This window comes from Neoarius graeffei, chromosome 28 (genome assembly GCF_027579695.1).
Source record: "Neoarius graeffei isolate fNeoGra1 chromosome 28, fNeoGra1.pri, whole genome shotgun sequence".
Lineage (NCBI taxonomy): Eukaryota > Metazoa > Chordata > Actinopteri > Siluriformes > Ariidae > Neoarius > Neoarius graeffei.
Window position 1 is genome coordinate 12,830,517 of NC_083596.1, and position 20,961 is coordinate 12,851,477.

Consider the following 20,961-nt stretch of genomic DNA (forward strand, 5'->3'; position numbering starts at 1 on the left):
TTCTCAGTTATCACCGGTAACCCCTTCGGAGCTGTCATCCACTTCCATCCGCTTTCATCCACTAGGCTTCCTATGAATATGCGTTTAACATCCCTGCTATATACTACCCACGTCCGTTCTTTTCCGTTCTGTTTTCGCCAATTTTGTCCATTTCTGGAGCGGATGAAAACGGATAGAGCCACCCCCGAAATTTTGCTCGTCCGCTGTGTCCTTTTTGCATATGTGTTGTGTCCATCGGCCAGTGGGACCGGGCCTTTAACGAGAAGCTGGAAAGCTTACAGAATGTAAAAGTGCTGACACTGGAGACTCCTTCCAGGGTTTCCCCTAACGCATCATAGCGTAGCAGCCCCGCTTCGCTTAATTTATTGACCGATATGCTTAGTTAAACCGTCAGTATAAAGGTAGAATCAACACGCATGTGTTTTTGTGGCCTTTGAGCAGGTAATCAATAGGGCCATGGACTGTAAAGTGTATTCTGCATGATGCACAATTAATATTTACAGGTAACTTGTGCAAAAACGGTGGAGCCTTCAAGCGAGCAAAACAGTGACAGGTTGCAGCTTAATTACGGAGTTTTTCTCAAAGAAAACCCAATAGTGGCAGACCACGACAGCCACTTCGCTGCATGTTGCTGACCAGCTTGATGGTGATGGTGCATTCATGGACTATGGGAATTATGGTAAATACCAAACGGCGACATGGAAAGCACACATGAACGCCCCCTCTTGTGGTATTTTCCACTGGGCAACTCGTAGAAAATTTTGATACAAGAGTTGCCAAGATGAGATGAACTTTAACCTTTTCAACATGGCGGCAAGTGGTACAAGACTAGCTTATGAACCAAGAAAGAAGTGGTTTTCACCTACGGAAAGCTGACTCTCACCTTTTAACCGAGTCATGTTATGTATATTATAGCCTCATACGAAATATTCTGTGGCTGTCCAAAGAACGCCAACAATGATCTAGATACTGGCTACTCTCATTGTGGCTACAGCCAAATTTCCAAAAACTGTGTGGCATTCAATGTGTTAACAGCTGATGAACAAGGCAATCTATAATTGTTTTAGCCAAATAACAGGCCTGATTCTGAATCTGGTCCACCATCTTTAATTTGTCAACAACAACAACAAAAGCATGTGAACACAACACACTGGTAAATACCACTTCCCAACTGGAAAATATCATCGTCCCATAGCACATGAACGCAGCGTGAGTATTTAATCATCTGTATTATTGCCAAAATTTAATGATCAGTATTGTGAACAGCTCCTGCCCTGTTGCATCACCATTCACTTTGTTTGATGTGGGAAAACTGCAGTCTCCTCCTTTGGAACAGGACGCAGCTTGCTTGTGAGATGCAAGTGGGTATTGTATTGACTTGTTTTTAGGGTGGGAATTAAGTAAAAATATAGCCTTTTCCTCCTAACAATGTTGAACTGGTTAAAAAAAAAAAATCAGCTCTAGATATCAGCAGAAGCCACAAAATGAACCCTTATATTTCAATTTTACAGGGAGCCACTACTCTTTCCGGTGGAAACCCTACATTTTAGGAAGGCAATCGGGTTATTCTTAGGCTTGGATCATGAGAAAGGATCTCCCGTAAAGCCCTTATGTAAGTAATCACCTACTGTGGTTCACCTTGCAGCTGCTTAAAATTATTTTTTTTTTCCTAACAACTTGTGGTAAAGTAAATTTATGGACCATCAATAAAAACCACCATCGTTCAAGTAACAAAATTGCTTTGTATTTTATGCAAGAAATTGCACCATGGGTTACAAAGAGGGGGGAAGGAAAAAAAAGTGTGTATTTACAAAGATGAGCACATTAGTGTACAAAACTGTGACACTTGCATAAAATAAGAGTAGTGGCATGACTTTCATGAAGATAAACAGAAGTCAACATTGGCTGTACCACGTTGAAACTAAGGCAGCTTGTGGTTGGCTTCATCCTCAAGCATCGCAGTCAGAGGGCTAAGTGTCAAATGCAAAACACTAATACTGTAAAACAATACAAGTAAAATGAATTTTTTTTTTTAATTTTTTTTTTTTTTAGTAAGAGTTTGACTTAGCAGTGAAGGTTCATTGTTTGGTTAAGTATACGATTTCTTAACACTCGATACATCTCTACCGTTAACGACGTAAGACAAGACGAGGCGAGTGACTGACTGGTACTGAACCATGCGACATCAAACCTCGAATCCTGTTGGTGATTCTAATCCTTAAATTCTCTCGGCAATTTGAACCCCATTTACACCTGCACTGGATCTCACGTTTTAACCACATGTCAAAATTAATGCAAATTCGCTCGTTACATGTGGCCAGCAGCTCCTCATTTCCAGGCAAAAGAGGGAGGGGTTTCGGCTATGATTTCCTGTCCTGAGGTGACATTAGTAGTGATGTAGTAAAATTAGAAAGGGTTCTACTTATTCATTGTCCATATCCTAATACTCGAAATGCACAAAACAACCAGATGTAACTAGGATCTTTTGTGAGTGGTGTGCAGAACGTTATGAAGTGATGTAACGAGTGCAGACTTGCATTCTTACAGATTAGGTTAAAAAAAACAAACATACATAGGTTTGCGTCGCTGGTCTTGCTTTACCAGTCCTTCTCCGGCTCCTACAGACAGTAGTGTTTGGAATCAAACATCCGTGTCAGTTACGGTAGATGAACAAAGTTAAAATGCTCAGTCAGTCTTGGTTTTTCAAGGCCACATCGCTGATTATTGGCAAGACAGTCTTTAAGGGCAACAACTTTTAAGGCACGTCTGTTCACAAGGAATAAAGGCAGTGATTTGGAAACTTTATGGCACAGTGATTCTCTAATACTTAATGGGGCTGTAACACATCACATGAACAACAAAACCCTCTACTGAATGAAAAACCAAGCTGAGGAACAAAGGTCAAAACCATAAGTCTCCCAACCGTACACTGGAATCGAGAGTGGAGTTCATGAGCGAGCCCCAGATAACACAATGAAGTTTGATTTTTGATACTGTAAATCAACAAAATCAGAGACGACTTTGTTTTGCATGTTATTACAGAACCAATTTTCCAACATAACTAATACTTAGGCTTGGAACTTTTCATAGGCCAGGATTCTTTATGATCAAATCCAATCTTTTTTGAATTTGTGCTCAACACCAAGACACCTTTGTCCTATGATATGCATTCTACAGTATATTGAGTCCTACAGTTTTGAGAAATGAGAGGTGATTTCAGATTGTTTAGGAACTGTCACAGCCATTCAGGGAAGAAAAAAAAAATAATTCTCTCCCCTCTAAATCTGCCATCAAAATCATTATTCTGCTGGTTACCCTGAAGAGGGGAAAACTAAAAGAGAGGATTGAGGCACTTCCGCTACCTCTGAACAATGTCACTAATCTCCTTGACAGAGGATAGGAGCTTGGTAAAGTCTTGTGGTGTGCTGGCACCCCCAGTGGCTGTAGGGCAGATCTGCAGCTCCCTCAGGTTGCTCTCCAGCTTGTTGATGGCCTCACGGAACGCAAACTTGTTCCTCATCTGCTGTATGGAGTCCACGTAGCTCAGGCAGTACTTGGACAGGTTGTTGCCAGCCTCTAAAACCGCGTTGTGACTGCCTGTCTGCTCAGAGTTCCTGCTGATAGCAGCACGCAGAAGCTCTGTGCTCTCGAGGACCATCTCCCGCGTGATGGTAGAGTTGGGAATACGTTCATTCTGCCGTGTTTTCCTCAAAGAGCGGCGTGTCGTCACGAGGGGGATGAAAGCCGTAGCCGAGCCCTGATCCCCAGCAGGTGAGCCGGATCCTACTCCCAGTGGCTGACTGGTTGAAGTAGTAGGTGTGGTCTTTGATGGCTGTGCTTTGGAGGTGCTAAGTTTTTTGGTGCTTTCCTGGGGCAAGAAAGACCTGCCTTGTTCAGAGCCAGAGGGGCTTAGATCAACTTTGACTTTCGTGTCAGCATTTAGGTCTTGCGTGGGGCTCCTTGAAACCTTCCCAGATTTGACACTTGATGGTGGTGGAGGAGGAGGAGCTGGCTTGGACTTGGTAAACTTCCCCCTATCCTTCTCTCGCTGACCCGAGATATCGAGAGGTTGTTTGTGTCTGCGTGCTCTGCACTCCTCCCCGGCTGCTCCCAGGGCAGAGAGTGCATTCGATTTAAGCAGGTCTGCTTGGAAGGCACTAGTTTTGGAGCTTTCGCTCTGCATTTGTGGTCGGTGACCCAACTTGGGGGTTAGTGTCTGGGGGCTTGATCCTGGACTAGATTCAGAATCCTTAAAAACCTCATCTAAAGCATCTTCAGTCTTTTTGGACAGGCGTGGGGGTGGGGTAAGAGTGCCACCACGTGGTGTGCTCTTGCGGGGCAGGGCAGGCTTGCTTCCCAAGGTGCTCGAGTCGAAATGGCGAGACTGCACGTCCCGGGGGAGTGTGACCGACTTCCACTCTGTACGGTCGGATCCTGGGGGCATGCTGGAGGCTGATGAGGACCTCTGGAAGCGCTTCGAGTTTGACATGTCTTCCTCACCTGGGGGTGTCGTGGCCAGTCGGCCAGCACTGGAAGTTCCTGGCGTGCCCTTTTTCCGTGGGTGTGGGGGGAACACCTGACCAGGAAATGCAGGAGCTCCATTGGTGACACCTCCAGCTCCATTATTATTGAGGCATAGGAACTTTGAAGGGTCAATACCTATCGTGGCATCATTAAATGAAGAGCCGTTGTTAAACTCATCCCTGGGGTGCTTAAAGGAACTGCTACGTGTTGGAGGGGTAGGAGCGGTTTTCTTTTTCTTTTTGATTAAGCTGATCAACGGGTTGAGGCTCGTCTTGGATTTTGGCTCCTCGTTTAGATTGCTATCTACCAAAAGCCTCTCTTTTCGGGGAAGCATCGGCGACACAGCTACCTCTGCCTCAGCACCGTCTGGAAATACAGATCAAACCAATACGCTAGATACGGGTAACTGAAAGCATCTTGGACAAAAGATTACGGTTTCCTCGAGAACATGATGCTCACCAGGGCTGTCTCCATCTTTCTCCGTGGGTCTGCCTTTCGTCCTAGTTTTGGTCGGTAGCTCCGGAGCCTGCTGTATGGACCCAAGTGTTAGTTTCTTCCCCTTCTTCCCCAATTCTTTCTCCACCTCTGTCAAAAGGTAAAACATTTTGTGTCATCAGCTACAATGGGAAAAGCAGACACAAGGCATGCCTGGCCCAGTAGTATTAAGAGACATTGATGTACCGTCAGAGATGCTGGATTCCTGAAACATAGTTTCAAACGCTTGATGGGTCTCGGCAAAGGATGGCCTCTCTGCTGGGTTCCATTTCCAACCTGTAAGCCAAAAACATACGGATCTGATACTGCAGTGTTCTTTGCTTCAAATGAAAGAATGAATGTATATTACGAAGTGACTCACAGGCTCTCATTAGTTCATAGACCTTCTCTGGGCATCCCTCAGGTCTATCCATGCGATAGTCCTTCTCAAGTAGCTCATAGACTTGGGACAAATCTATCCCAGGGTATGGAGACATCCCGTAGGTGGCAATCTCCCATAGCAGCACTCCGAAAGCTGAGTCACCAACAACACAATACTTTTATGCAAAAGTCACAAGAGCAGATATCTTACAAGAAGCAGCAGCAGTAGTCCTTCACTCACCCCATACATCTGATTTGATTGAGAATTTGTTATATGCCAGGCTTTCTGGTGCAGTCCATTTGATAGGAAACTTGGCTCCGGCATGCGCCGTGTACGTGTCTCCCGTCATCAGACGACTCAAACCAAAATCTGCTACTTTCACCAAGTGGTTCTCCCCAACCAAGCAGTTGCGGGCAGCCAAGTCCCTGGAGGAGGAAGACGAGATGAAAAAGTGCTCAAGACTTTCACAAGAATTTAAACAAGATCCATTGGCTCCCCCCATTTAGTACAAAGGAGGAATATTTGGAGACCATTTTATATATGGTGGAATAACACTGTGCAGCTCCTCAACCTGCTATAAAACTTGCCACAAGAAGAGTGCTCCAGTCAGGGTTACTATACACTTAAATGTCAGAAGGAACACTAACCAAACTACCCCATTTACTAAAACCACAAAGTATGCATGCCATAATCGTAAAGGAATGCACTGAGAACTGAGCTAAGAGTGAACAAAAAAGTCTGTCGCTGTGTTACAAGATTAACGCTATTAAAAAGAAGGCCCCAGAACGCGGATGCAATTTGAAACGAGAGAAATCCAAGACAATAAAACGTGCACTGTATTGTATTTTGAGGGTTTCTCTTGCCTGTGAATAAAATTCTTCTTCTCCAAGTACTCCATTGCAGAGGAAATCTGCGTGGCCATGTAGAGCAGCACCACAGCGTTGACCTCCTCGCGGTTACACTCGCGCAGGTAGTCCAGGAGGTTACCGTGGGTCATGAACTCGGTGATGATGTAGAAGGGAGGCTCCCGTGTACAGACACCTGAAATAAAAACTTCTGATTAACCTACAAGATGCTGGGATGCTTTAATTACCTGTACATAGGTAGTTTAAAATTATTTAAAACCAACATAATACAAAAACGGGTACTATTAGAGCTGGGATTAGCCTGCCAGGTCGCTCTGTTGTGTGTAGCTGTCGATGTTGATTTTAAAAGTAATTAAGTAAATTACACAGGGGGCGGCACGGTGGTGTAGTGGTTAGCGCTGTCGCCTCACAGCAAGAAGGTCCGGGTTCGAGCCCTGTGGCCGGCGAGGGCCTTTCTGTGCGGAGTTTGCAAGTTCTCCCCGTGTCCGCGTGGGTTTCCTCCGGGTGCTCCGGTTACCCCCACAGTCCAAAGACATGCAGGTTAGGTTAACTGGTGACTCTAAATTGACCGTAGGTGTGAATGTGAGTGTGAATGGTTGTCTGTGTCTATGTGTCAGCCCTGTGATGACCTGGCGACTTGTCCAGGGTGTACCCCGCCTTTCGCCCGTAGTCAGCTGGGATAGGCTCCAGCTTGCCTGCGACCCTGTAGAAGGATAAAGCGGCTAGAGATAATGAGATGAGATGAGAAATTACACAGGGAAATGAATATTTAAGTCTGAGTGAAAAATACTGTAGCGAGCATGGAAGAATAGTCTGGAGACGGAAATCTTAGTTTCTTGGTCGTTAGCCTGTGCTACTTACTCTCGATAGCACTGGCTTGACGAGCATTCGCTAACACTACTGATGAACAACTCGTGGTTAAGCTCGTGTTGACCTTCGAGAAGGCTGAGGGTGATACATTTTTGGTCCCTCCCACTATAAATCAAAATCTGATTGGTTAATTCATCTATCATTTCCTACATAAACATACTCTGTTCTGGCAATGAAGTCCTAACCAGAGTGAGCAGCTCTAAACTCTTCTCAGCCTCGAGACACCAAACAAAAAAAAAAAAATCTAACTGGATAACTATTAATGTTTTCAGCACAGTAACCCTTTCATTTCTGAAGCAAATTTGATAGAAAATGAGGCCAAATTAGATTTATATTTAATTTCTTTCCTAAAACATTTGAAATGCTGATATGTTTAGGCCTTCTTTGAAGGCCCTGACAGTTCCCCTCTGCTTTATACAGTTATTTACTTTAAAGGCAGGCTCATGATTAAAGTATTTCCATCTGATTTTTATTGTAATCAGTGAATAAATGGGTCAAACCAAGGTTTTATAATCAGTCTCAGGACCAGACATACCTAACAGTTGGACTAAATTGGGATGTTTGATTTCTTTCATGACTGCAGCCTCCTTTAGGAACTCTTCTACCTCCATTGTGTCCTCCTAGAGGAACAGAAAACGTAGTGCTCTTGTGGTTTTCCATCATAAACAAATCTTTGTAAATACAGTCCAGTATAGAAGGAACAGTAACCGTGCCAAGGCAAACACGCCATGCATCGTGTATCCATTTGCAAAACGACACAGGCTTTACTGACCTTTAGTGTTTTCACAGCAACAGTGAGATTGTACTTTTTCCAGACTCCCTCGTACACCTCTCCATACTGGCCTCCGCCCAGCTTGTGTTTCATAGTAATGTCTGTGCGCTCCATCTCCCACTTGTCATAGTTGGGCGAGACACCGTAGATCGTCGGCTTGTTGCGTTTGGGTGCTGGGTAGTGTAGTGTCGTTATGAGGCCATCCGCTACGGTGGAATGGTGATGCACCAACTCGGCCAGGGTGTTGAAACGACTCTCTGATGATACGTAGAGCTGTGCAAGAGGTAAATGGAATAAATTCAAACCGGGGTCTCTAACTGCACATAAAGAGACCTTTTATCTTTATAAAATCGCAGCATAGATTTATTTTATGAACAACTCTATACACATTTAGCACTAATATTTGTAATCAGGTTATTTTTATATGAGCCACTACGTTTATTTGTTACCAAGATTCAGATCAGGAAATACAAGTTCCCAGTCAACTAGATTAATAGATACAAGAACTGCAGCACTCGAACTCTTGATTCTGATTGGTCAGATGGTGTTTAGTTTTCTATAACAGAATTGCATTTACAGCAAAATGTCACTTTTTTTTTTTTTAAACTGCAGTACTCCAGATAATGGTAACTTAAATAAAAATTTCACACTGTGACATCTTTTGACTCTTTAAAAAAAAAAAGCATAGAAAAATTGGCCATGTTTAAGTCTGAATGCAAAATCTTTTATGAGGAAAGAAAAGTCAGGAATGGAATTGCGTCATAAAAAATTAAAGCTGTACTGCCTTTCAGATTTTTCAAGTTTAGGTCATGAAAAGACTTTTCCTCAACACGCAGTTATTTTTGTTTAGTGGACCAAAAGCTACTGAATTCGAATCACAGACTTCCAATTTTTTTTTTTTTTAAATAGAACAATTAATGAATTTAGAGCCGCCTGGCCCTAAATTCTCCGCTATTTTTTTCCTGCTTCACCATGATGCAATACAAGATACTACATCATGCATCACGTGGTGGGCTTTCCCTGTTCGTGCAAGGCATTGTGGGATTCAAATTTGAAACAGGAGAGAAAAATGGAGGACGTGAGTGTGCAAATGAAACGTGAAAGACCGACTACAGTAACGGAAAGCGAGAAGAAAAGAAGTTATGTTATATACGAAGGAAAGGAAACGCAGGACCAAACTAATAAATATCAGCGGTCAGCGAGCACCTCGGTGTGATCAGCTGTTCGTTTAGTGACAGAACAATGCAACTGTCAGTGCACGGACTTCCTTTGTCTGCTTGACCACACCAAGTGAGTGATTTCATGCATATTATTTGCTCAGGAATGCCCTCAAATTAAATAACTTCTCAGCCACAGAACGGCCTGTTGTTTTTTTTTTTTGTTATTACAGAAATAAAACATGCATCACAATGACCAAATTTCAGAGGGAATTAAATTTCACCGATTTTATGAAATCCAAAGGCCGGCTACTTTCAAAACTCAAACCAAGATTTCTTTGAAGCAACACTGCTATAATTGGGATGATTTTTAAATATGGTTTTCAGTACATTTTACCTTGGATTGCATCCTTGAGCAATAATCACTGAGCTGACAAGTTAAGGCAATTGTAATAATTTCGTAATTTGTCTCTCTGTTGAAGAATCGCCCAACAGCAGCTCTGACGGGCTGTGAGCTTTATATTAAATACACTCATTCTAACATTCTTTTTGATAGTACTAACTCACATAGGGAATTGTAAGGTACACACATGACATAAATACAAGTGTTATTTACCAGCTGGGAGGTCCATGTCTTGAAAGTACTGACTGAGGTCAGTATTCAATGAATGAATGAAGCCTTTGTCACGTAGTCACAAGTACTAGTGAAATTAGCTGTCAACCCGTCCATACATATATACATACATGCATACATACAATTGACACAGGGGGAATAGACAGGACAGGAAGACGGATGAAAAACACAGAGTAACATGAGGGAACGGGAGGAGAAAAAAGCAACCCCCACACTATGCTCCTACGGGGAGTACAGTGTGGGAACGTTTAAAAAAAAAAAAAAAAAAAAACACCTCAGCACATAAGCACAGAATAACACGATACAACACGAAAACTCGAGACTCAAGGGGAAGGGGGTGAGGGAGGGGGGTAGGGGCAGAGGTATAGGTAACCCAGCGCAACCAAGCAGTCTGGTCCTGCGCCCGACAATGGCGCGTACCCATTTGTCACACTGGGGGGTAAAAATGGCGACTGTGGGAAGTGGGGGAAGGAATACGAGAGAGTCTAACAGCAGTGTTCTCCAGGGGAATTGTTGTCCCAGCAACGGCCTTGGCCAAGGCTGGTGCTGGCTGAGGGAGCTGAAAGTAGATAAGATTGGAGTTGTTTAGTCTTGGCGAGTAGACACATTCTTTTTGCACGACTACTCTGTATGTCCATTCTGGTCTCCAAATCGATCCATCCATTGTGTAGCCGGCTGCGAACGTTCCGGCAGGACAGGCTGGTTCCCCTGAACCCAGGCTTCTCGTTGAGAAGATTGTGTCAATTGCGTGAAGAGACCAGTTTATCAATTCCGTGGTTTTTAGTTTGGAGAGCAATGCGGAGAAAGTATCTCAAAAGTATAGACACTAGACAGACGAGACAGCAGAAGCAGGAAAGATAAGGGAGAGGGAAAGAATGTGACTGCCTTCCGCGAGAGCACGGAGAAGAAATTCAAGGCCGAGGTCACGGTATTTCAGCATACGGACCGACCTTAAGCTGGTAAATAATATTTTATTTTTTTCTTTACCAAATTCTAACAGAAAACGAGAGCACCCAAAAGGGAAAGCCGAGCCGCCATTTTGAATCCTCATTCACAGCTGTAATGCAAATTGCTTTCTCCTCAGTATACAAGTGCACTTCCGTGGCAGGAAAAAAAAAAAAAAAAAAAAAAACTACATCTTGCCGTCTATGTAGTCCCCTATTTATACAAAATTGAGTCATTCAGGATTCAGCCATGTTTTTATTCGGTGTTAGCAAGTTACAGGTTTTTAGCTTTCTCCTGAAATGGTTTCTTTTATTTCTTCTTCCTCAGGGTAGTAAAACTTGCTTTCACTGTGAACACTGTCGTTATCGCTATCCATGCTGTAAAATTAATGCTATTCTCCTGAGAAATGCTGGCAAAAAATTTATAAGATGATAAAAATCTTATAAATAAATCTTGACATTCTACTATTGTTGTGAACGAGCGAGTCGCCAGAGGTCTGTAACTGGGGTCCGTATCATAGGATACGGACCCGCTCGCCAGCCAATCAGAGCGCAGGATTTGATGGAAACTGCACTGAAAAAAAAACAAAAACTGTTATTTAGCATTTTAGGAGGAGTGTCAGTGTTTTGTAACAAGCCGAAATAAAGCTGTTCCTGTAAAGGAAAAGTCTTCAGGACGCAGGGCTTTACAGTATCTCTGGAGCACAACATGCTTTTTTTTTTTTTTAAACTAGCTTTCAAGAGATGGAGGGGGGAAAAAACCATGGAGGTTGATAAAGGGAATTACTGTTGTGATGCATTGTTCCACAACATTAAATGGATAAAAAGTATGACAAACACTTTGGGAAGTGCTATTATTGTGGGAGGAGAGAGGAGAAAAGAAAAAAAAAAAACCAACACAGCCCAACACTGTACTGGTCACTATTTCACACCACCCTATTGATGATCATTTTCCTGTAAGAGCGCACACACACACACGCCTGTAGCATGAAAGAAAACAGTAATAAATTCACCACCATGACAGACTTAGCACAGTCCATACGGTTTATCAGTTCGAATCATTTGTGCATGGGTCTGAAAACACTGAGTAACTGTATGTTGCTCATTCTAATGGCAGGCATGATGACTATCATGATTTAAAAAAAAAAAAAAAAAAATGAAGTGAGAGACAGCTTGAGGATGAAGTTCCTGGAATGAGGTAAACAGAGCTGGGCTTATAAAAGCCACTAGAATTACAGAATCCACTAAATCAAGAAGAATCCAGACTACCACTGAATAAATCACCCGGGGAGTTTTGTGGTCTAAAGCCAGTCGAGATTAATTGAAAACGGGTGACTGCTTAAAGGGGTATAAACTGAGTGGGGGGGGAGTGTATCATCTCTCCACTGCAGGCATTCCTCTAATACCCACCATTCCTCAGTCTCATCTCTGCGTGCTGAGTAATACAGAGCAGTGACATGCTCACATCGCATCGCATCACATCACATCACACACAGAGCATTCTTTATTGGTGATAACACTAACTGCTGAAATGTATCCAGCCTCCCGACAGTTTTGTACGCCAGAGGAGATCGTCTGGGGAAGCAAACTGGTGTGTGGAAAAGCATCTTGGGCTTAGTGTGCTCACAAGGAAGCGTGGAGATAAAAACCCTGTAAAGTTAATGGGAAATTCCTCTGTATATACGTCATCGTTCGTGTAATTTCCTCAGGAATTACACTGAGAGGTCAGCATTCTCCAGCCAGCTGACTGTGTCCATGTCCAGTTTGATGAGACCGTCAGGCCCATGGGGTGGCTTGTAGACTGGGCACTCCTGAAGGATTGAATACGTGCGACCGCACCGGCAGGCATCGTCCTCACTAGCTCCAATCATCTTGAGGAAGGACTTGGTCCTGCCCTATCCAATGTTGAGGCGGGTCCACGCCTTGCGGACGAGATGGTAACCAACGGGCTTTGCATAGGGGAAATCAATGAAAGAGTGCAAGGTGGTACGTGAGCGGCTCCATTCCTCCCGCCATCTCTGCTCCACCCAGGAATCAGAGGCCAGTCCAGCTCTCATGATGGCGAAATGCTGCCTTGATAGCCGTTTGGGGGGGGGGTTTATCATCTTGAGTTGGTGGAACGAGGCTATTCTCCTCGAGTGCCTTCTCTGCTAGCTTGAGGACTTGATAGTCTCGCTGGATGCTTGCAGGAGGAATTCCTGAGACTATGGGGAGCATCTCAGTCGGTGTAGGTTTCAAGGTCCCAGAGATAAGGCTATCATCGAGCACCTCTGAGAACCTCTACATGGTGATCCCTAGTAACGACCTCGGCCGGCTAATCTCAGCAACTCAATTTTCCAGAAGGAAGCAATTTTGATCTGTGTATACAATATGTAACTATAAACCACTGAACTCCAAAGTCACTTTAAAATTTTCATCTCAATCCATGAAGCAAAAACTACGCACAATAAATTACAATTTTAATGCTACCAAAATGTTAGTATCCATGAATCTGCAGCTTGAAAGCATTCCTCATGTCCTCCTGCAATCCCAAACATGGCTTAAGGCCTCTGCATGCTCTTGCGACAAGGCTTTCGCAGATAGCTTTTCGCAGACAGTTGTAATTTATCGTTGAGCGGGGAGTAATAGGCGTGCGCGATGTTATTCACCGCCACAACGCAAGGGGGCGCGAAGTCGCGAAATCGCTAGGAGTAGTTGGTGGGTGTGGTTAGTGGAGTGTTTATCCTCCGGTTACTTATAATGACTAGAACTGGAGTCGTATAGATGTACTTCCTCGATCAACCGCTCTTCGTGCTGCTCCATCTTCGCTCGTGTTTTTAAAAATGGCGGTCGTGAAAACAAACCAAACCGGGAAAGCAGGGAAGCGGAAGTGCGTGTACAGCGGATGTAGAGTGGACCAATCAGAGCCCTCCTGTCTACGACGCTGTCTGCGAGGCTTCTGCGGTGGTCACAATTTTTGGGAGGTGCGCGCAGAGCGTCTGCGAAGGTGGGGTGGGGGGGGCTACGCAGACGCTATCTGCGGCACTGTCTGCGAGGACTGGGTTGTCAGCATAAATTGGCCTTTAGGCTACATTCATACTTAGTCTAAATCTGATGTGCGTGCATATCCGATTAGAATCCGATCGCAAGTCTGAATAGCCGAAAATTACGAGATCTGATTTGTACAAATCCATTTAGACAATAATAAGTTACATTTATATAGCGCCTTTCCCAAACTCGAGGTCACTTTACATAGGTCAGAGAAAACACCCCAAAAGAGTGGTGAGTTTATGCACTGGTGGAGAAATGTTCATGAAACAAAGGTTTTGAGATGAGATTTGAAGAAAGGAAGAGAAGAACAAATCACGGAGGGGTTCTGGAAGGGAATTCCAGAGCTTGGGGGCCGTAGCACTGAAGGACATGCCACTGAGGGTAGAGTGTCTAGTACGAGGAACAGCAAGGAGATTATAGCTAGAGGACCTGAGAGAGCAGGACTGAGTATAAGGGGTCAGGAGATCACAGATGTAAGAAGGAGCAACGTTATGGAGAGCTTTGAAGGTGAGTAGTACGATTTTATATTTAATTCTGGACAGCACAGGTAGCCAGTGAAGCGGAGAAGGAATGGGGGTGATATGAGCAGATGGTTTGGTATGAGTGAGGAATCTCGCTGTAGAGTTCTGAACGTATCGTAATCTTCGAAGGGATTTAGTAGGGAGGCCAATGAGAAGGGAGTTAGAATAATCTAGGCGGGACATAATGAAAGAGCGGACCAATGTTTGAACGTCACTAGTGGAAAGAAAGGGGCGAAGGTGGAAGAAAGCAGTCTTGGCAAACATTCGTACGCAGCTTGAAATATGATTCAAATTGCATTAGAGTTTGATCAGATTTCAGATGGTTTTTATACGTCTGACTTTTGACGCCATGTAAAGTTCATGTCACACGTACAGGAAGCATTAGTGGTGTATGAAATAAAGCAGAGCACAGCAGGCAAGTCTCCGCCACCGTCTCATTATTTTATAAAACCTGCCCTGCGGCTTCACATTGCCACGTGGTAAATAAGCAACATGTTAATTTGGTTACCTCCATTTTGGTTTGTTTAGATCAAATAAATTTACATTTGAGTGCAATATCATTACTATTGCTATCGTAACCGATGTAAACGAGACTGAAAATGAGGACTGCCACAAGGGCACACAGATCGGATCTGATCACTTGTGATGTATAATGTGGACAGCTAATCAGGAAGATCAGAGATATGGGTCTGTCTCAGAAACTGGTCTCTCATTTGAGACATTATGGTCAAAAAAGAAATTTTCTAATTTTACTTTTTTTTTTTTTGCATTTACCTAACACTCAATGTTTCTTTTGTCATGTTTAATAAAAATGGTATCTTGCTTTATCTGGCCTCCACTGTGAATTTTTTTTTAATTACAATTCAAATGTTTTTGTAAAACTGATTTACATATAAAATAACTACATGAAGAATTAAAGCCCCTCCTTCACAGATGAGTGAAAATATTGAATAAATTTCCTCTTTTTGATAACTTGGCATTTTTAACCCAAGCAATGATGACTGAATTGATTATTCACTTAAATATGAATAATATGATGCATTTTGGGTATTTGATAGGGGTGGTACGGTTCATGAAAAAAAAAAAACGTTCGGTTTGCTTGTCTCGGTTCGGAACGTGTGCGCGTCGCACGGTTCGACGGTGCATGCGCAATGTGGCCTTGTGCCTGTATGTGACCTCAGACAGTTTCTCTGGCGAAAGAAGAGGTTTGGAGTGTGGATTGCTGCAAGTCACGTCACCTGTAGAACTGGCAAGTGGGAGAGAAATGGAAGGCCACCTGGAGTAGGGCTGCACGATAAATTGTTTAAAAAAAAAAAATCACGATCTCGATTCACACATACACATGATCTCATTTCGACACGACGATTCTTAAGCATTTTATTTCACGAGCGGCATCACAAGCAAATGCTCCCATTTCTTCCCAGATTTTTTCAAGCACCCCTAAAGGCAGCACTGCCGCTGACTCCTCCCTCGACCTATGGTAAAGCGTCTTTACAACACGTGATTCAGTCAGTGGAGGAAGCCCGCCTGCAGTTGAGTGTGTGGAAACCAGTGTTGCCAGATTGGGCGGTTTGAATTCTACTTTGTGGGCAAAAAATGGCTTGGGCTGGTTGACAAAAATTGGGCAGGTTTGACGTTAGTTCGGCAGGTTTTTATCAGATGTTTATCAATATTTCGCACCATAGACCTAGTTTACCCAGTACCCCTTAGGTATTTTAAACAACCAAAATCGAGCATTGGCCTAAATTAATCATTAACAATAAACACTCATTAACAGGGATGTGCACAGGATTATAGAGGGGCAGGGGCTCAAAGTCAGAAAAAGGGCAGCAAGTGCATGATTTTTTTTTTCCCCGGTCCTTTCCAAAATATGGAAATGTAGAATTAAAATTAACGTACTAATAGGAAGGTAAGTACTTAGCTATGTGTCCTGTGTTGGTGAAAGTGATATGCAATTGCCATTTCTTTTGTGTCAGCAAAATTGTCACTCACATTATCATAGGCTTGGAAGACATGCAAAGCAATAAAACACCGGTGCATTATTAGGCTTTTTTATTGTTAAAAGATTTAACATTGAACAGTGAAACCTGAACTTTGAACAAATAACTAAATAGCCTAATGGACAAAATGATAAAAATCAGTCCTTCCTCTCATAAGGTAGAAGCCTAACATTCCAGGGGCCTTAAAGGAACAGTCCACCGTACTTCCATAATGAAATATGCTCTTATCTGAATTGAGACGAGCTGCTCCGTACCTCTCCAAGCTTTGCGCGACCTCCCAGTCAGTCAGACGCAGTCAGACGCGCTGTCACTCCTGTTAGCAATGTAGCTAGGCTCAGTATGGCCAATGGTATTTTTTGGGGCTGCGACCAAACTCTTCCGCGTTTTTCCTGTTTACATAGGTTTATATGACCAGTGATATGAAACAAGTTCAGTTACACAAATTGAAACGTAGCGATTTTCTATGCTATGGAAAGTCCGCACTATAATGACAGGTGTACTAACACCTTCTGCGCGCTTCGGCAGCGCATTGATACGGAGCTCAGATATCAATGCACTGCCGAAGCACGCAGAAGGTGTTAGTACGCCTGTCATTATAGTGCGGACTTTCCATAGCATAGAAAATCGCTACGTTTCAATTTGTGTAACTGAACTTGTTTCATATCACTGGTCATATAAACCTACGTAAACAGGAAAAACGCGGAAGAGTTTGGTCGCATCTAACTACAGCCCCAAAAAATACCGTTGGCCATGCTGAGCCTAGCTACATTGCTAACAGGAGTGACAGCGCGTCTGACTGACTGGGAGGTCGCGCAAAGCTCGGAGAGGTACGGAGCAGCTCGTCTCAATTCAGATAAGAGCATATTTCATTAGGCCAAGAAAAAATAATTGTTTCCTATTACATCTTGAAAAAAAAATAGGGTAGGTAGGTAGGTCTTTTTATTTTATTTTATTTTTTTTTTATCACACAAAATACCGGGTAGGTAGGGGTTTTTTTTAAAATAAATTTTAGGTGTGGCATTATTTGTCACCTTTGTTGCCTCTACTTTTGCGTCCTCGTGTACTTTTAGTATTTTTGTTTTGATAGCTAACATTTTTTGAAACTCCGGCTTCCGTTTACATTCAAATGTCAGTGCCCGCAAGCCAAAATTGCTGAGCAGGCTTTCCAACGTGACTTCCATCGTGATAGATACCGCCGTTAGCCTGGGCGCTGTGTGTATACTGTTTGCATGACTCGTCCAGCGGAGGATGATAATGTTCGTAGAGTTCTTTTACAGTTGAAAACTTATAAAATGAACTTATTGTCTTACAATCTTGTGTGGTCGCAACCGATCACGGTAATCGAGAACACTTCGTTGGCCGCCATGATGCCTAGCGTTGTGTACGACACAAGCCGGAGTTTCCTGGAAAGAGGTCATGACGTCAGATTGAGGCCGTGAGAAATCAATGAGTGTTTCTTGTCCGATATATGCGTTTTAGAATTAGTCACTTGTCAGATCGACAATATTATGCAAATCGTAATGCAGATATTTTTTTTTTCAAAATTTATTTTTGGTCGGCGAAAATACATTTTTTTTTTTTTAAACATCTAACAAAAAAGTCTAGGGTCGGGGCATTTTTTTTTTAAACGGTCGGTCGGGTAACCGGAAACAAACAATTATTTTTTCTTGGCCTTATGGAAGTACGGTGGACTGTTCCTTTAAAGCAGTACTGATACTTGCATGTACACCGAAGCACGGCCGAGGCAATCGATTGTGAACAGTAACAGGTCAGGTCAGTTAACAAGCAGATTATTAAACTACAGAGACTTAAATTACTCGCCCAAATGTCAGTAGCCCTACAAACGCCCAAATGTCATGTACATACAGTTTGAAAGGGCGAACTGTTAGACCATAACTCACATGTTCAAGCTGCCTCACTGTCACGTCTCCTCTATTATCATTGTGGCAGCGCAGCGGCTTCTTCCCCCTCACTCCCGTCCGCACGCCCCCTCTCTCTGGCCACACTCGAGCGGAGCAGCAATGGACAGAGAAGCGGCAGCTCAACGCACACAACCACAAGAAAATTGGTAGATTGCTGTGGAGTTTTTGTACCGCCGTTGTTTTAAACTTCTAACAGGACTGTATTATTTATTATTAGGATTATTATTATTATTTTAAAAGGGCAACATTTAATTCGAGGCAAAAAGGGCAGGGGCTCAAGCCCTGTGTGTGCACATGCCTGCTCATTAAGTATTATTTAAACAAACAAACAAAAAAGTCGATGTAACTGTAAGACTAATATGAATGTGTGTAATGTAGTGCAGAAACTGAACTCATAAACTAGTAAATAAGAATGACGCAATCCATTCTCTCTCCTCATGTTACATTCAGCCATGCATCGTAGCCTAACTTTTTTTTTTTTTAAATTGAAGTATATAAAACAGGTACAATCTAACAAATCCACAAAAATCAGGATAACAGATGAAGAAAATACATGGATGTAGACAAAAATAAATTAAGCAGAATAACTAGGCCGATTAAAATTAATAAAACAAACAGGATAAATAAAAAGATAAATAAATAAATAAATAAATAACCTCAGCAATGCAGATGTTAAACAGTGCAATAAACATTTTGTATAAAAAAAATCGTGCCAAAGAATCGTGATCTCAATTCTAAGCAAAAAAGTCGTGATTCACATTTTTTCCAGAATCGTGCAGCCCTACATGGCAATGGTATTTGCAGATTTTTTTTTTACAGCAGAGGAAAGGAGCACAAAGCCTTTGTCAGACATTCGTGAAGAGGTCACCTCATACAAGGCCACAGGCTGCATCTCTGTGGATGAAGGCTCACTCACATGGTGGAAGAACAATGAGCATACAGTAAGTATCCTCACATTGCCAAGTCGGCACAACGTAACCTAGCGGTCCCAGGTACATCTGTGCCAAGTGAACGTGTTTTCTCAACGGCAGGGGACAGTCACTGCAAGTAGGTCTTGCCTCTTGGCAGAAAATGTGGACAAACTGATTTTCTTGCAGAAGAATATGAAAACGTGAACAGAGGAGTAGTGTTTTTAAAGTGCAGTGTGTTTCATTTTTATGCAATATTTTATACTGATAGCCAGCCCTTTTGTTTTTAATATTTAAAATATTACAGTGGCACTTTAAGTTTAGATAAGAAATCCAGCCATACATTTCCAAATACTGCACTTTAATTTCAAGTGAAAAAATGTCTCTCACTCTCAGGGAATACTGTTTTTGTGTTGAGCTGGTTGAATTTATGCTCCACTTTATGTTTATGGCCTTTGCTATTGTTATGGCCTCATTATAGGCAATTATGTTTAACATATTCTGACTTGGGCTATTCAAAAGCCTGAGCTGAGAATTCCTCTCTTTCTTTTAAGGGATACAATTTTTGTAAGAGCTACACTATAGCTGGCAGTTTGATAAATGCTAAAAAGGCACACAAGTTCCTGTAAATGGCAATACACATTCTCCTTTTTTGCCAAATAAATGAAAAGCATGTTGAAATCATTCATGTCTTCCCTCTTGCTGTATCAAAATCTCACCTAACTTTCCTCAGTGATGGTCTGTATTCCAAATTGTGGATAATTAAGCTGTGTCACATGCTGAAGTATATTTCTGGAGTTTTAAAGATTAAAAGAAAAAACAACAACAAGAACCGAAAACCATGACATGAACCGAACTGTAGATTTTGTGAACCGTACCAGCCCTAGTATTTGATATGGTGAAATAGGACAATAGGACACAATGGAAAAATCAAGGACACACCGGAAAGATGAGAATAACGGCGGTGGTAAAAGAACAGCGACTGTACCGGCTGAAGGTCGCGCGGGTCTCGGCTGCGGCGCGCGAGCAACGGGACATCACTACCGCACCGGACAGAGCGTGAGGCGGGGGCGGGGCAAAATGACTGGCCGTAGATTCTATCAAAAGTTCAATCTAAATTGACCATGGTCATAAAATCTCATCTCATCTCATTATCTCTAGCCGCTTTATCCTTCTACAGGGTCGCAGGCAAGCTGGAGCCTATCCCAGCTGACTACGGGCGAAAGGCGGGGTACACCCTGGACAAGTCGCCAGGTCATCACAGGGCTGACACATAGACACAGACAACCATTCACACTCACATTCACACCTACGGTCAATTTAGAGTCACCAGTTAACCTAACCTGCATGTCTTTGGACTGTGGGGGAAACCAGAGCACCCGGAGGAAACCCACGCGGACACGGGCAGAACATGCAAACTCCACACAGAAAGGCCTGGTCATAAAATATTGGCCAAAAATGCGCAAACACTATGAAATATGAAAGCAAGATGAAAAAGAAACATTCTGTTGCCTTATACTGCAAGACTAAAACAAAATAAAACTGTCAAAACTCACCTTTTCAATGATAACGTCCGAACAGATCACTCGCGTAACAGAAAGACCGCAAATGGAAGCGCGATCAACTTCTAACTGTTGGAGTGGAAAATTCCATTCTACACATGCAAATTGTTAATGTGTGTCCTTCCCCGCACACAAATAACACGCTACGGTAAAAAATAGACCACAACTCATTTTATAGCTCAGAAATTCATACAAGACCAGCTACCATCGTAACATATTCTGTAAGAAACATATTCTATACCTAACTTTCAGCTTTCGTTTTAAAAAACAAAATCGCAGATTTATAACTAAATTTTTATATGGCGTAGTGATTTTAAGTTACTACTTTTGGAGAGGTCGTGACCTTGACCCTGAGGCTTTCCGTTTAGATCAAAAAACACACGATCGTATTGGTT

At 42.8% G+C, this 20,961-nt stretch overlaps 1 protein-coding gene across 2 annotated transcripts in view; it reads right to left on the reverse strand.

Annotated features, from left to right (window-relative positions):
- Positions 1-1,722: 1,722 nt before the first annotated feature.
- abl1 (c-abl oncogene 1, non-receptor tyrosine kinase) overlaps positions 1,723-20,961 on the reverse strand; it is a 71,201-nt gene continuing 51,962 nt past the window's right edge. For both annotated transcript variants that reach the window (XM_060912814.1, XM_060912815.1), the window contains exons 4-11: positions 7,889-8,161; positions 7,652-7,736; positions 6,244-6,421; positions 5,621-5,805; positions 5,381-5,533; positions 5,206-5,295; positions 4,984-5,109; positions 1,723-4,890 (exon numbers count right to left, since the gene is read on the reverse strand). In XM_060912814.1, the coding sequence (XP_060768797.1) occupies positions 3,359-4,890; positions 4,984-5,109; positions 5,206-5,295; positions 5,381-5,533; positions 5,621-5,805; positions 6,244-6,421; positions 7,652-7,736; positions 7,889-8,161 (2,622 nt within the window). In that variant the 3' untranslated portion in view covers positions 1,723-3,358. The remainder of the gene's footprint in view (positions 4,891-4,983; positions 5,110-5,205; positions 5,296-5,380; positions 5,534-5,620; positions 5,806-6,243; positions 6,422-7,651; positions 7,737-7,888; positions 8,162-20,961) is intronic.